The sequence below is a fragment of the Lathyrus oleraceus genome, chromosome 1 (assembly GCF_024323335.1).
Source record: "Lathyrus oleraceus cultivar Zhongwan6 chromosome 1, CAAS_Psat_ZW6_1.0, whole genome shotgun sequence".
Lineage (NCBI taxonomy): Eukaryota > Viridiplantae > Streptophyta > Magnoliopsida > Fabales > Fabaceae > Lathyrus > Lathyrus oleraceus.
The window spans coordinates 39,697,193-39,709,466 of NC_066579.1; the positions used below are offsets into that span (position 1 = coordinate 39,697,193).

General features: G+C 33.2%; 1 protein-coding gene across 1 annotated transcript; it reads right to left on the reverse strand.

Annotated features, from left to right (window-relative positions):
• Positions 1–613: 613 nt before the first annotated feature.
• Positions 614–11,949, reverse strand: LOC127091848 (protein REDUCED CHLOROPLAST COVERAGE 2). Its single transcript, XM_051030597.1, has 23 exons — positions 11,539–11,949; positions 11,312–11,373; positions 8,752–8,844; positions 8,585–8,657; positions 8,259–8,504; positions 8,109–8,173; positions 7,830–7,961; positions 7,702–7,743; positions 7,097–7,615; positions 6,855–7,015; positions 5,959–6,460; positions 5,738–5,800; positions 5,556–5,657; positions 5,116–5,436; positions 4,951–5,043; positions 4,762–4,863; positions 4,571–4,675; positions 4,314–4,447; positions 3,914–4,097; positions 3,521–3,652; positions 3,319–3,431; positions 3,070–3,148; positions 614–2,950 (listed from the first exon to the last, which is right to left on the reverse strand). The coding sequence occupies exons 1-23, from the start codon at positions 11,606–11,608 to the stop codon at positions 965–967; spliced, it is 5,379 nt and encodes a 1,792-aa protein (XP_050886554.1). The 5' UTR covers positions 11,609–11,949; the 3' UTR covers positions 614–964.
• Positions 11,950–12,274: the final 325 nt, after the last annotated feature.

Consider the following 12,274-nt stretch of genomic DNA (forward strand, 5'->3'; position numbering starts at 1 on the left):
GGAAGATGAGAATAAGAAAAGAACCTAACCAAATTTAGAAGGCTAGATTAATGATGGCTCTTCTATCATGATCTTGAGTATTTTTGGAAAAGAAGATCTTCGTTTTCTCAGCACTTATCCTCTGGCCTGACATGGCACAAAACTTGCTTAAAACATTAATCACACAAGTAATTTTCTTATCAGTGGCTTTTCCAAATAATAGAAGGTCTTCAGCAAACATAAGATGAGATTTACTAGGGTCTTTTCTTCCTACTTTCAGACTCTCCCAATTCCCTTTGTTCACTTTCTCCAAGATGAGGTGAGATGATTTGTCTATACAGAGCACAAAGAGATAGGGGGAAATGGGATCCCCTTGTCTCAATCCTTTCTTGGGATAGAAGGTATCACCACCTGCTCCATTCCATTGAATATTCATATTGACATAAGATATGGAATTATAAATGTGTTTAGCCATTTTCTCAGGAAACCTACTTCTCTCATGACACTATCCACAAACCTCCAACTCAACCTATCATAGGCCTTGGCTAAATCAACTCCAAGTTCAACATTTTGATTGCGAAGATGTTATTATTCATCACATGGAAACTATCATTTTAAAATATAAAACGACAACTAATTCGAAAAGACAAAGATAAGACATTATTTTCTTTAAACCTAGTCATCAATTGTCAACATAGTTTCATAACATCAAAGCTAAACATGCAAAAAATACAGCAGATCAAAATAATTTAAGACACATGCTAAATAACTAATCATAAAGTCTTCCGTTGTCATGTATGCGCCTCTCTTCACAAAAACAGACCTTAATCTTGAAACCCTCATTCAATATGTACCAAAATATGAGACTTCTAGAGTTCATTATAAGAAATCAGTTCTGCCATGCCAATTCAGGTAAACCACCTGCAAATCCAGTCAATTCCTTGCAACAAAAAGTATTTCTTGATTCCCAAGAAAACTTTACATCTTAACCTATGACCTCAATTGTATCAACTTCATTGTCACTGTAATCTCCCCAACATTTGTTTGGATTTACCTCATCTACTATGTCCTTGCTGGTTACTCCATCCTCAATTGAGTGACTGTGGTCTATATCATTTTCTTCTAGTTTAGGACAACAATTTTCATTGCTAACAAGTGGGCCTTGTTGAGGATTTTGCTCCTCTGAATACTTTTCACAACTGACAGGTTCAATAACTTCCTCATCAAAAACTTTTTCATTTTGAACATTGTTCTTAACTTGTGCCGAATCATTTGAAGTAGTTGCAGATGTTGGAGACTCATTTTGGTTCACTTGGGTATCATTTAGCGATTCCGGAGGAATACCATCATTGGGAGAGACTGGAGAGAAACCATTAGGAGATACTGGATTATCATCTGGAGATGCTATATATCCATTAGGAGGCACCCATGTTTGACCAGGTACAAACTCTATGGCATGTGGATTCATTATTGTAGGAGGGCTGTTGGGGTTTCCATCACTAGATTGCTCACCTGAGGGAAATATAATTTTACCTCGTGGAATGCGGTTTCCATAATGTCTATTATAGCCACCAGAAATCCGTGGACCGTATGGAACCCTAGTTGTTGCTGACTGATGCAGAGATCTTCGTGGAAGCAAAGGAGCAATATTTACTGGTGGGGGCAAAATACCTACATGATCATTGAAACCTGGAACTGGAACAGACCCGAAAATTGGAATTGTGGATGGATTAAATGGTGGTGCAGCTGCTGAAAGTTTCTTAGTTGGTTCTTTTCCAGTTTCTATTTCTTCTTGTTTTTGCTCTTCAGATGGTTGGGAAAAGTCAAGTTGTTTCTCATCTCCCTCAGTAATCACCCCTTTTGATACAGAGGCATCATCCCCGTTTAACTGTATTTTACTTTCATCTGAAATGGTTAGGGGAGTTGCTTGTGCTTCTATCTCTGATGAACCTTTGGAGGTAGCGTTGATTGTATTGTTTAAACAAGTAGATTTCTCAACCTCCTTTTCTATCATGTTTCCAACTTCAACATTTTTCTCTATCACACCATCACTATTGGGTTCCTGGGATTTTTTGACATCGTTACCTTTTAATGTTTCTGTAACATCTGCCACCACATCAATTTTCTTTTCTTTTTCTTCTACACGGAGAGATTCTTGCTGTTTTTCACCAACTGAATTCTGATCATTATCATTGATATCATCTGAGGTTCCCACATTACTATGAATCTCCTTTGTTGCAATTATTTTGGGGCTCACCTCGGAGTTTTGTTCAACAGTGGGATTTCCGGTTGGTGGCTGTTCAGCCACAGCCTTAACAATTGTTCCAGGTGGGGCTAAGGCAACTTCTTTGTAAGAAAATAACTTACTTGTTGATTGAAGACTGATACCACCGCTAACAGAAGCTGGTTTAGCAATTTGATTGCTTAGAGCTGGGCTGACTGGAGCTGACTTTGTGTCTGCTAACTTCTCTACTCCCGCAGTAGGGGTGTTAGAGTTAGAGCCATTCAGTTTAGGACTGAAGCTTGGGCTCTTGACAAACTTCTTTGGAACAGCCAGGGAGGGTCCCGCAAGAGTCTCCTTTAAATTTGATCTTGGAGAAGAAATGTTTGCAGGCTTTCCTCGATACCTTGAAGATTGGGAATTATTCATGAAGTTAGTATTCAGTTTTGCTAGGGTAGGTCTCCTTGATGAAGATGACTTGCGTCCAATGAGTGAACGACCTTTGGGAACAGCCTCCTGCCATCCTTCATCTGAGATGTCATCCGGTGCCAGTTTATTACTTTCATTGAGAGTGGTTTGATCTATGTCAGTGGACTCAACTTTATCAATCTTTAGTTCTTGAAATTGAGCTTCAGATTTATTTTCCTTATCACTTGAAGTCTCTCTGATTGAATCATTCGGAGATATGTCTCCCTCGTTGTGATTTACATCTGTAGCAATATCCCAAATTTGGTCTGGTTTTTCTTTCAACTGTAACATGAATTATAAGTAAGTTTCTTTCCTTGAGAGATGGCAAAAAAATATTATAAGTAATAAATAAAATACAAGCAATTAGAGGAATATCCTGTATCAGAGAAGTTATTTATCACCTTGGCACGGGCCTTTTTTTGTGCTTCTCTGGCTTTCAGATCAGCCTCAGGTGTTATGTAATCCAAGAGGTCAGACACACTGATATAAGACATTTTGATTGTTTAAACCACTAATTAATAGGTAGAATCATTAAACCACTAAAGTGCATTGTTTAGAACATGAACGGATGTGTTTAAATGAGCAAAAGGCCATCAATTTGCAACAGAGGGAATGATTTAAGCATAATTTGTTTTAATTGTTATTACTACCTTAAATGACCCTTGCTGGAGATAGAGGCATCTGGCTTAGGTGTACCATTCCGTGCAGCTTCCTGTTGTTCGAGAGCCTTGGACTCGAAATATTCAAGCCAAGCAGCTGCATCCTGTAACATATTCACATCTATGTGCCTGAGAAACAAGGATAGCTGCTTACATATATCTACCATGAAAGAGCATATACAAGAGTACGTACCTGAGTCCTTAGATCATCAGACCCAAGTTTGGCCTGCAATATCTGGAGAGTTGTCTGTTCATGCTGAACGCTTAGAGAGTACGCCTCCATCAAAGAAAGAGCAATGGCTATTGCATGATAGCTGGCTGCCGTCTGAACAAGCCAAAGTTTTGATAATAAGTTATAAGTTCCTACTAATCCCAATGGGATGCATATTCAGGAAGACACTGAACAATGCTATAAGAAATTCCATTCCTTAACATTTGAAAAATAATTATCGATAGAACTCAGAATGCTGCTTAGTTTCATGAATCTCAATTTTTATGTGTAGTGCAATTCTTCATATCATCGACGATAAATCTCATAAAATAGCGACTAGTAAATTTATTTCTTCAGGCTAAGAGTAAGAGGGACCTGTATATGATCAGCTCCAAGTAATCTTTTGTTACATTTTAAAGCCTCGTGAAGGTATCTCAGGGCAACATGGACATTCCCTAATCCTTCTTCCATCATTGCTACATTGATGTAGGTGGCAGCGGTGTTTGGATGTGAAGGTCCACAAGTTAGGTGCAGAAGATACAACGCTCGATTAACATACCTAAATACATATACACACAAATTTAACAAAACATAACTGATTAGCTTAAAACATGTAAGGTTCATCTGATTAGTTTAAAATTTTTGCAAGACTTTCTATTATTAGAAATAGAAAAGCTCGCATAGGAAGGGGGGATTAGTTTTCATATGAAGAACATGAAAGGACATACAATTGATATAGTAATCAACTATTAAAAGTAGGATATTGAAAGCATACTTTAAAGCCAACTCGGTATGTTGAAGTCGATAATAGAAAACAGCAAGATCCCCGTAACTTTTCATTGTATCAGGATGGTCCAGTCCAAGCTCTCTTTCATTAATATCTAGTGCTTTTTGCTGGTAGATAGTTGCCTAAGGAAACCGCACATAAATCATTATAATGACATGAACTCAAATTTTTCAAACCAAATTCGCATGTGCTCTAATATAATTTAAAGCATACAAAGCGCTTTTAGTTTTCACCATAACACATACTTGATTGAAATCACCAGTATGGTATAGCACAACCGCCAATAGACTATAAGCTCCTGCTGTCATTCTATGGTAAGGCCCGCACACTGATACCAACTTTGAAAGTGCCTTCAAGATTCAATTCAAAATGTTGGTAATTTAGTTCCTGTCAACATGAACAAGTGTTTCTGCAAGATGGGATAATTTATTCATACCTTTGTGCCATAGTTGACAGAATCCTCCAATTTACCTTTATCCAAAGAAGTCTTTGATGATTCCAACAGGGTTCGACCATCAGCAGAAGAACAAGCAACATGCTATGAAAATTGCAATTTAGACAATATGGATTAAGAAAAGTATAGTCAACTTTCCACATAACAAAACTAATTTGTAGTGTATTTCACCTTGTATATGGGGACCATGCTTACAATATCTGACTTTCGAAAAGGAGATGCTGTTTCCATTTCATAGTCCCTTGGAACCAGTTCAAGTCCAACCTTAAAAACGATTTTCCAAGTTAAAATACTAATAGCAGAAAACAGTCAATATCATCAGTCCTTTTATTTTACCTTATGGCAAAGTCCACGAAGAATAGCAAACTTTCTTAAATCTTTACCGCTTTCGTGATTCCACTTCCATCCAAACCTCTTCAAAAGGAAGATTTCTACCCACTTCCATTTCAGTTCATCACAACTAGTAATATCAACATCATTAGTTTCAAATGACGGTGTTCCCAACAATATATTTAAGCACGATGCTATAGATGAAGCCATTTCAGAATCATTATCAACAGCTGCAACAACAGCTTGCAAGATGTGCTTGTAGGCTCGAACAACCATCTCATGTATACAAAGTGATTGCACATGAGGAAGTTTATCAGCAAGTTCAACCTGCAACAGAAGTTGAATAAATATTATATCGGTGAAATCGTCTATATACTTATGGAAACATTCAATACAGAGTTCAAAACACATTGCACATAGGAAATAGACAATTATTAGAACATTACCACTCGTCCTAAAGAAGACATTTGCAAGCCCCTGGTATGCATGAAATCAGTCAATGTTCTTCCATCAACAGGTGAAAGTTCAAGGGATCCAAAATCTGCCACCTAAGAATTTGAAGTCACAATAACTAAACAAGTTCCAGAATAACTTGGTTTAAAAACATACTCAAAATTATGAAACTAACCAGCTTTGGAAGTGCGACATCATCATAATATTTATGCGCCATCTCCATCAACTCATCAGGTGACTGCAAAGATGGGGAACCAACAAAATTCTTATATAAAAGTATAGATATTGGGCAAATGAGAGCATATTATAACGATATTAGTTGAAATTAGAAAATTAAGGAAACATGTTAAGCACAGTCCAATGCAATATCAACCATGTCAGGAAGCAGGTATGAACCTTGAGATGAAAATCAGTTTTAGATTCCTTAAGGCGTGAATATGCGGCATCAGGAAGTAGTTTTCTCCATATAGTTTCCTTTTCTTCAGACTGTCTTTCAAATTCCTGTTGAGTAGCATCAGGCTTGTTTGTGTCAATACCATTCCCTTGTTCGACTTTAGAGTTCCTTGTGTCAATCTTTTTCTTCAATTCCTTTAGTAATCCACCTTGCTTGCCAAGTCCTTTTACAGATGGTTCAAGCTTAGTTTCTTCAGCCTTTTTTGGCTCAGTTTTCTCTGTAGCTTGATTTTGCAAATGTTGTACCCAACATGCCCCAAGCTCCCATCTGATAGATTTGCTTTGTATAGTGTCCTCTTCCTTCAATTTTAGAAAACTTTCTTCAAGAACTTTCTTTACGAAAGACCGAGCAGAATGAGAATTATCAATATCTGTGCTCTGGACTCGTTGGCCTGCTGCATTAGATGACTGAGGTGTCGATGACTTATGCAATAGCATCCTCAAGCTGAAGGCAAGTTGGCAAAAAACTGTATCAAGAACTTGTAAAGCCAAATCTAACCCAAGAAGATAAAAGTAGAAGCATCCTCAAACTAAAGCAAATTTGCCTAAAGAAATTTCCATACATATCGTCTCTATTGCATTATAAGTTGTAACTTGCAAAGGAAGCTACAGATTTTATGACATGGGAATTAAGTTTGCATCAGGATCTCGTAATGGTCATAGAATACCAAATTGGGTAGACTCAGTGGCAGGCTAAGGGCTTGTTTGCATTATTAAAAAAAAGTTGTTTAAAGTTGTGCATGAATGAATTTACATTTCAAAGCTTTTTATTTACAGCAAGAGCTATTTTTCATTTTTATTATTGTCCTTACAGTGGTTATGAATGCACTATAAACTACCTGTTAACATTTAATGCATTTGCGCCTCCTTCAGGTTGGTCCTCGATATCAATTTCCAAGGAATCATCGGGACTCCCCGCCCAATCTGTCTCAGCGGAAACCTTTACCACAGCTGTGTAGCCACAATGTCGTATGATCACCGCACCTAGAGTAGAAGTGTCCTATAAGAACAAAAGAGAAGCAAAACATGAAAAGTCAAAAATCACTTGAGTACATTATAAAGGTTCAAACATCACACTTACATGAACAGCTGCACTTTCATCTGCAGTTATGCCTTTAAGCAAATTTCTCCGAGCAAGTTCTTCCTCTGATAATCCAAGAACCCGAGTCCCATCATTTTTGCAGTCCAACTTAATGCTTGCATCAGATACATCTCTCGTCACCTCAATAGTTAAATCACCAGTTCGTTCTTCATAAGAAGTTGGAACGTTACTAAAAGAGCTTTGCTTGCTATCCTTAACATGATTTATTGCAGAAACTGCTTTGAAGACTGATACATCTACGAATAAGCTATGAAGCAGAAAGGCTTTCCTATCTCGAATTTGCCTCTCTTCTGCGTTTTGACAAGGCATTGCAGCGAGGATTGCAAAATCTCTGGCCCACTGTCTCTTTTCATGTTTGCGATCTCTTCCTTGACCACCTCCATTTCCTCCCCAAGCTTCATCTTCCATAGGTAGTGAGGGAAACACTGCTGGATTGTCCGAAACAACCGGAGGGACAACCCATGTGTTTGCACGGAAACCGTACGGAAGATTTCCAAACTGAAATGATACCACTATAACTGTAAAAACGTCCAGTACAGTTAGCAAAACAAGGTGAAATCTTATAAGCAATGTGGAATATATACCTTATTGTGTTCTGTAAATGCCTTCATAAGAGCTCCATAGGCCTGCAACAAAGATTATTATGTATCCAAGTTCTACCATATAATGTGATGTAATAATGTCAAATGCTTCAAACCAGAAAAGCACTTACAGCATCAAACACCCGGCTTATCTGTTGCAAGAGAGACACCAATGCATGGTTCATAAGAAGACGTTTTCCAGCAGGATAGAATCCTTTCCTGGAGGCAACAATTGTGGTTGGTTTTCCACTGCAAATCCTAACCTGGAGACGCACCAAATGCACAAGTATACTACATTATAGATATATAAATACTCTATGAAAATTAACTCCTTTTTGGTCATGGGAAGTGGCAAAATACTATGTAGTAGTTGAAAGAAATTAAAATAATGAGAAGTGAATAACCCTTACATCAATCTGAAAGAAATCCTCCTCTGTCTTATCCTCGAGGAATGGACGGTTTGATCTTCGTATGTCTGCCAGAAAACCAAAAACACGGTAATGCAAAGGAAAAACAATGGTGAATTGAAGTAAAAAGAAGAATCAGATAGAAAAACTGACATTGAATGGGCGGTGTAAGATGGGAAAAGGAAAAGAAATCATAGAATTGTCCAAGTCTAGGTGGTGGATACATGGAGCCATCAGCCAAGTCCAAATTCTGATCCTTGGGTTTGAGTTTGGGGCTATTTTCGACCGAGGCAGCTACATTGGACTTCCCAGTGGGCTTACCGAAGGCTGAGGTGCATGCTGTAATGTCCAAAAGTCTGCGAATATGTGTCACAACACACTCTTCCGTGTAATAGTCCTCTGAAAAGTAACAATATAGTTAGTAACTAGGTAGGGTGCACTGATCGAATACGCAGATAGTCAGTCAGTTAGTTAGTTACCTTGCACGATTAAGACATGACATGGTTTGAGTGATATGATTTCGACGCTATCTTTCAACCTCTCACCTCGCACCTATTCAATTGAATGCAGCAAGCATATGTATGGTAATCATTGAAATTTTACAACAGTATTGAGAAGAAAATGAAAAGTGCAAGAATGCATATACCTCATGACATAGGGAGAAGTTAGTCAAGTGACAAGTCTCAACATGGACAGCTAAAAGCTTTCTCAAATCAAGGATCCTGTCAGTAGAGATACCCTGCCTCCCAAAAATAAATCCACTTAGTTGTTACAAGTTAAATCTATAGAGACTAGAAAAACAAAAATGTCACAAAAGATATAATTTTATCTAAAATTTTAAGTTCAACTTTTCCTTAGGATAGAAAACGGCTAAGAATACTAAGATGAATAATAACCTTTTAAATAGAATGTAATAGAAAATATATAATTATAAAACAAAACAAAAACAGTTCAATTCAATAGTAGATGTGACTCTTATTGAAGAAGCACATGTTCAATTTTTAATTATTCATTTTTAAAAAATTGTTATTAAACAAATAAATACATATATTTTTTAGAATTTAGTTACTATCATTATATTACAATTATATTTTAAAAATATTTATGATTAAAGTTAAATAAATTTTATTGTATTATAATTATAATTGATTGACGGTGTTAAAATATTTTATATTAAAATATATACAAAATTAAATTTAAGTTTTTAAATCAACTTAATTTATTACATTAATTTTTTTTTCTTATATGCTATTTGAGTTAAATATAAATTTAAGTTAAATAATTTAATAGCTGAAATTTCTTCTTTAAATTTGAACAAACGAGATAACTGAGATGTGGCGGGTTGAAAAATAAAAATTTGTGCAATAAATATGATGTCCACTTACTCACCCTTTTAATCTGATAATAGTTTCATGAGAATATACAAGTATAAGAAATTATACTTTTTTTTCTCTTTTATTCACCACAGTGGATAAAAGTTTAAAAAATCCATAAAAAACAAAAACGAATTTAACGAGATAATCTTTTAAATAATTTTTTTAAAGGAAGTGATTTAAAAGATAACATATTTTCACAATTTTAGATTATGCAACCACCTTTTTAAATTATAAATTCTTTTGTAAAAGAAAATTCAAAAATTTTAGTGATTTAACATATCAATAAAATTTTAATAAATATTTTTTTTATTATATTATCTACTAATTATTTCTCAATTTTTTTTATTCATGCAATTAATAAATAATAATTTTATAAAATAGTATATAATTATTTTTTATACAAAATTAATTATTTTTTTTAAAAAATGATTTATAATTTAAGATAGAAAAAATATCACTTAACTTGTCATGCCTTGTTTGATGTCAAACTTGCTAAAAAAACGTCGAAGTTTATTTGAAATAGAATTGTAAAATTATTTTTTAGTTTTTAAAATTTTAAAATAATAAAATAGGTATAACTACTTAATTTAGAAAAAGGAAAAAAATTGATACAATTTTTATTATTGAAGATATATAATATTATGCAATTTTAAAATGTAAAAAAATGTTTATGAATCTTTTTAATTTATAAATATAAATATGTCAAAATTGCAAATAAAATTATAAATAATATCTATAATACATTTATTTTATTTTCTTCAATGTTTCATAATACATTTAATTTACTATAAAAAATAAAAAATATAAATAAAGCACATTTTCTCTTCTTTCTTTTTTTAATTTGAAAAATATATTTTTAAAATAAATTTGTTAAGCAAATATTTCATTATTTAATCTCTAAAATAATTTTTAAAAATAAAATTAACAAACATATATTAATTTATTTTTTATTTAAATTTTTTTTTAAAAAAATATTTACAAAATAAATTATAAATTCTAAAAACCGAACTCATTCAAACACACTATTATTTTTCTTATAGTTTATAAACATGTTTTTTAGTCCATTTTCTATTAGAGAAATAGTTATATTAGAAAATTAAAAATGTTTATTTAAGAAAATATTTTATATTTTAATTTCTTATTATTTGTGTTGTTTTTACTTGTTAACAATAGAAAAATATATGTTAAAGTAAACATTGTTTTACATTTTAAAAAAATTGACATTTTTATTATATTTTAAAATGCATCGTTTTTTTACAGTCTTAAAATGCATCGTTATAATTAGTATTTTATCTTTCATAATAGTTCAGTTTAAAATTTTATTTTGTTTTTGTAATTAAGTAAAGTTAATGCAAATTTTTAAACTTCATTTTACCTCTTATCTTACTTTAAAATATTTTACTACTAATTTAATGAATTATTTTATTTCCTATGACCAGCAATTTAAAAACATAGTCCACTAACTTGTATTTAACAACATAACCGTGGCACATTGTTACACATCTTATCCTTCTTCTTTGACAGGCTAATTTTGTTTTAAAAATTAAATTTAATCCTATTTTATTTTTCAAAAACTGGAATAAATCTTCAATATTAAATTTTATCAAAACTTATTTGATTAAATGGTTATTAATCCATAAATTTCACCTCGGGAATGAAAAAGGAGTGGAGCTTACCGTGGATTATAAAACACATACAAATAATAAACAGCTTACTTACATTTTGTTATAGGAAACACTTGTATTTTTTATTTATTAAAAGCAATATTTTAGGACAAATATGAAATGAGCAAGAGAATAAAGAAAACAAAATTATTGAACACATTCGTACCTTAAGTGTAACCCGTGAACCATCTGGTATTTCAACCGTAATTTCAATAACAGTAGGCAAAACTACAACAAAAAAAAAGCAACTAATTCAGATTAAATAACAACAATTTAATAACAGCAAGATGAATGCATAAACTGCCAGAAACAGAAAAACGAAATGGCAGTTATATTCTGTAACAAACTCGTAAGAACACTAATAACAAAAGAAGTAAGCTAGAGTTTATGAACCTTTCTCTTCCTTCTTCTTTTTCTCTCCCTTAATTTTGTGGAGTTTGGCTTTTCCAGTTTTAGGAGCCATTATCGCAGCAAGAAAAGTGAGGGTAGTTTCAGAATTGATAGGACGTAACTGTCATCAGATAATCTGTTTTACAGAATGAAATTGAGTGGAAACAGGTAAATTGAATAGAAATGATGGAGGAGAAAGAACGCAGGGTTAACTAAGAAGCAAGTAAGTAAGGTACGGAGACACACAGCAAAAGAGAAGGAGAGAATATAGTTATAAAATTGCGAAATAGAGCAGTATTAAAAAAGAGACTGTATGGATAGGATAAGGTAAGGAGGTAAGGTAAGGTAAGCGAAGGCAGCCTTGTGCACACGCACAGAAAAATATGTAAAAGCCTTAACAATTTCAAGCCTCACATTTGTCAAAACCAAATCAATAACATGTCTCATCTCACACTGGTTATTGATTCAAATTGATTTTTGTATTTTTGTTTCAAATATATATATATATATATATTTCACTTATTTTTTGAAATTAACGTTTCCACACAAATATAACATATTAAGGAAATAATGATTTTAGAAATGTTATGATAGACCATCTAAACCTTAATCTTAAAATAAAACTTGATTTTCCTAGCATTCAAATTTAAATTGTAACTTATTTATATTAATTGTTAATTTATATAACTATTTTATATATTTGAAAATAATAATAGTATTCGTAGTATTTAATCACTCA

What these genes read in the sequence shown, in the direction of transcription:
- LOC127091848 (XM_051030597.1), bottom strand. Translation starts at nt 11,608, where the DNA reads ATGGCTCCTAAAACTGGAAAAGCCAAACTCCACAAAATTAAGGGAGAG. An exon ending in TCTTACACCGCCCATTCAAT is followed by an intron (nt 8,174 to 8,258) that starts GTCAGTTTTTCT and finishes GTTTTCTGGCAG; the next exon opens with ACATACGAAGATCAAACCGT. An exon ending in TGTCTTCTTTAGGACGAGTG is followed by an intron (nt 5,437 to 5,555) that starts GTAATGTTCTAA and finishes CTTCTGTTGCAG; the next exon opens with GTTGAACTTGCTGATAAACT.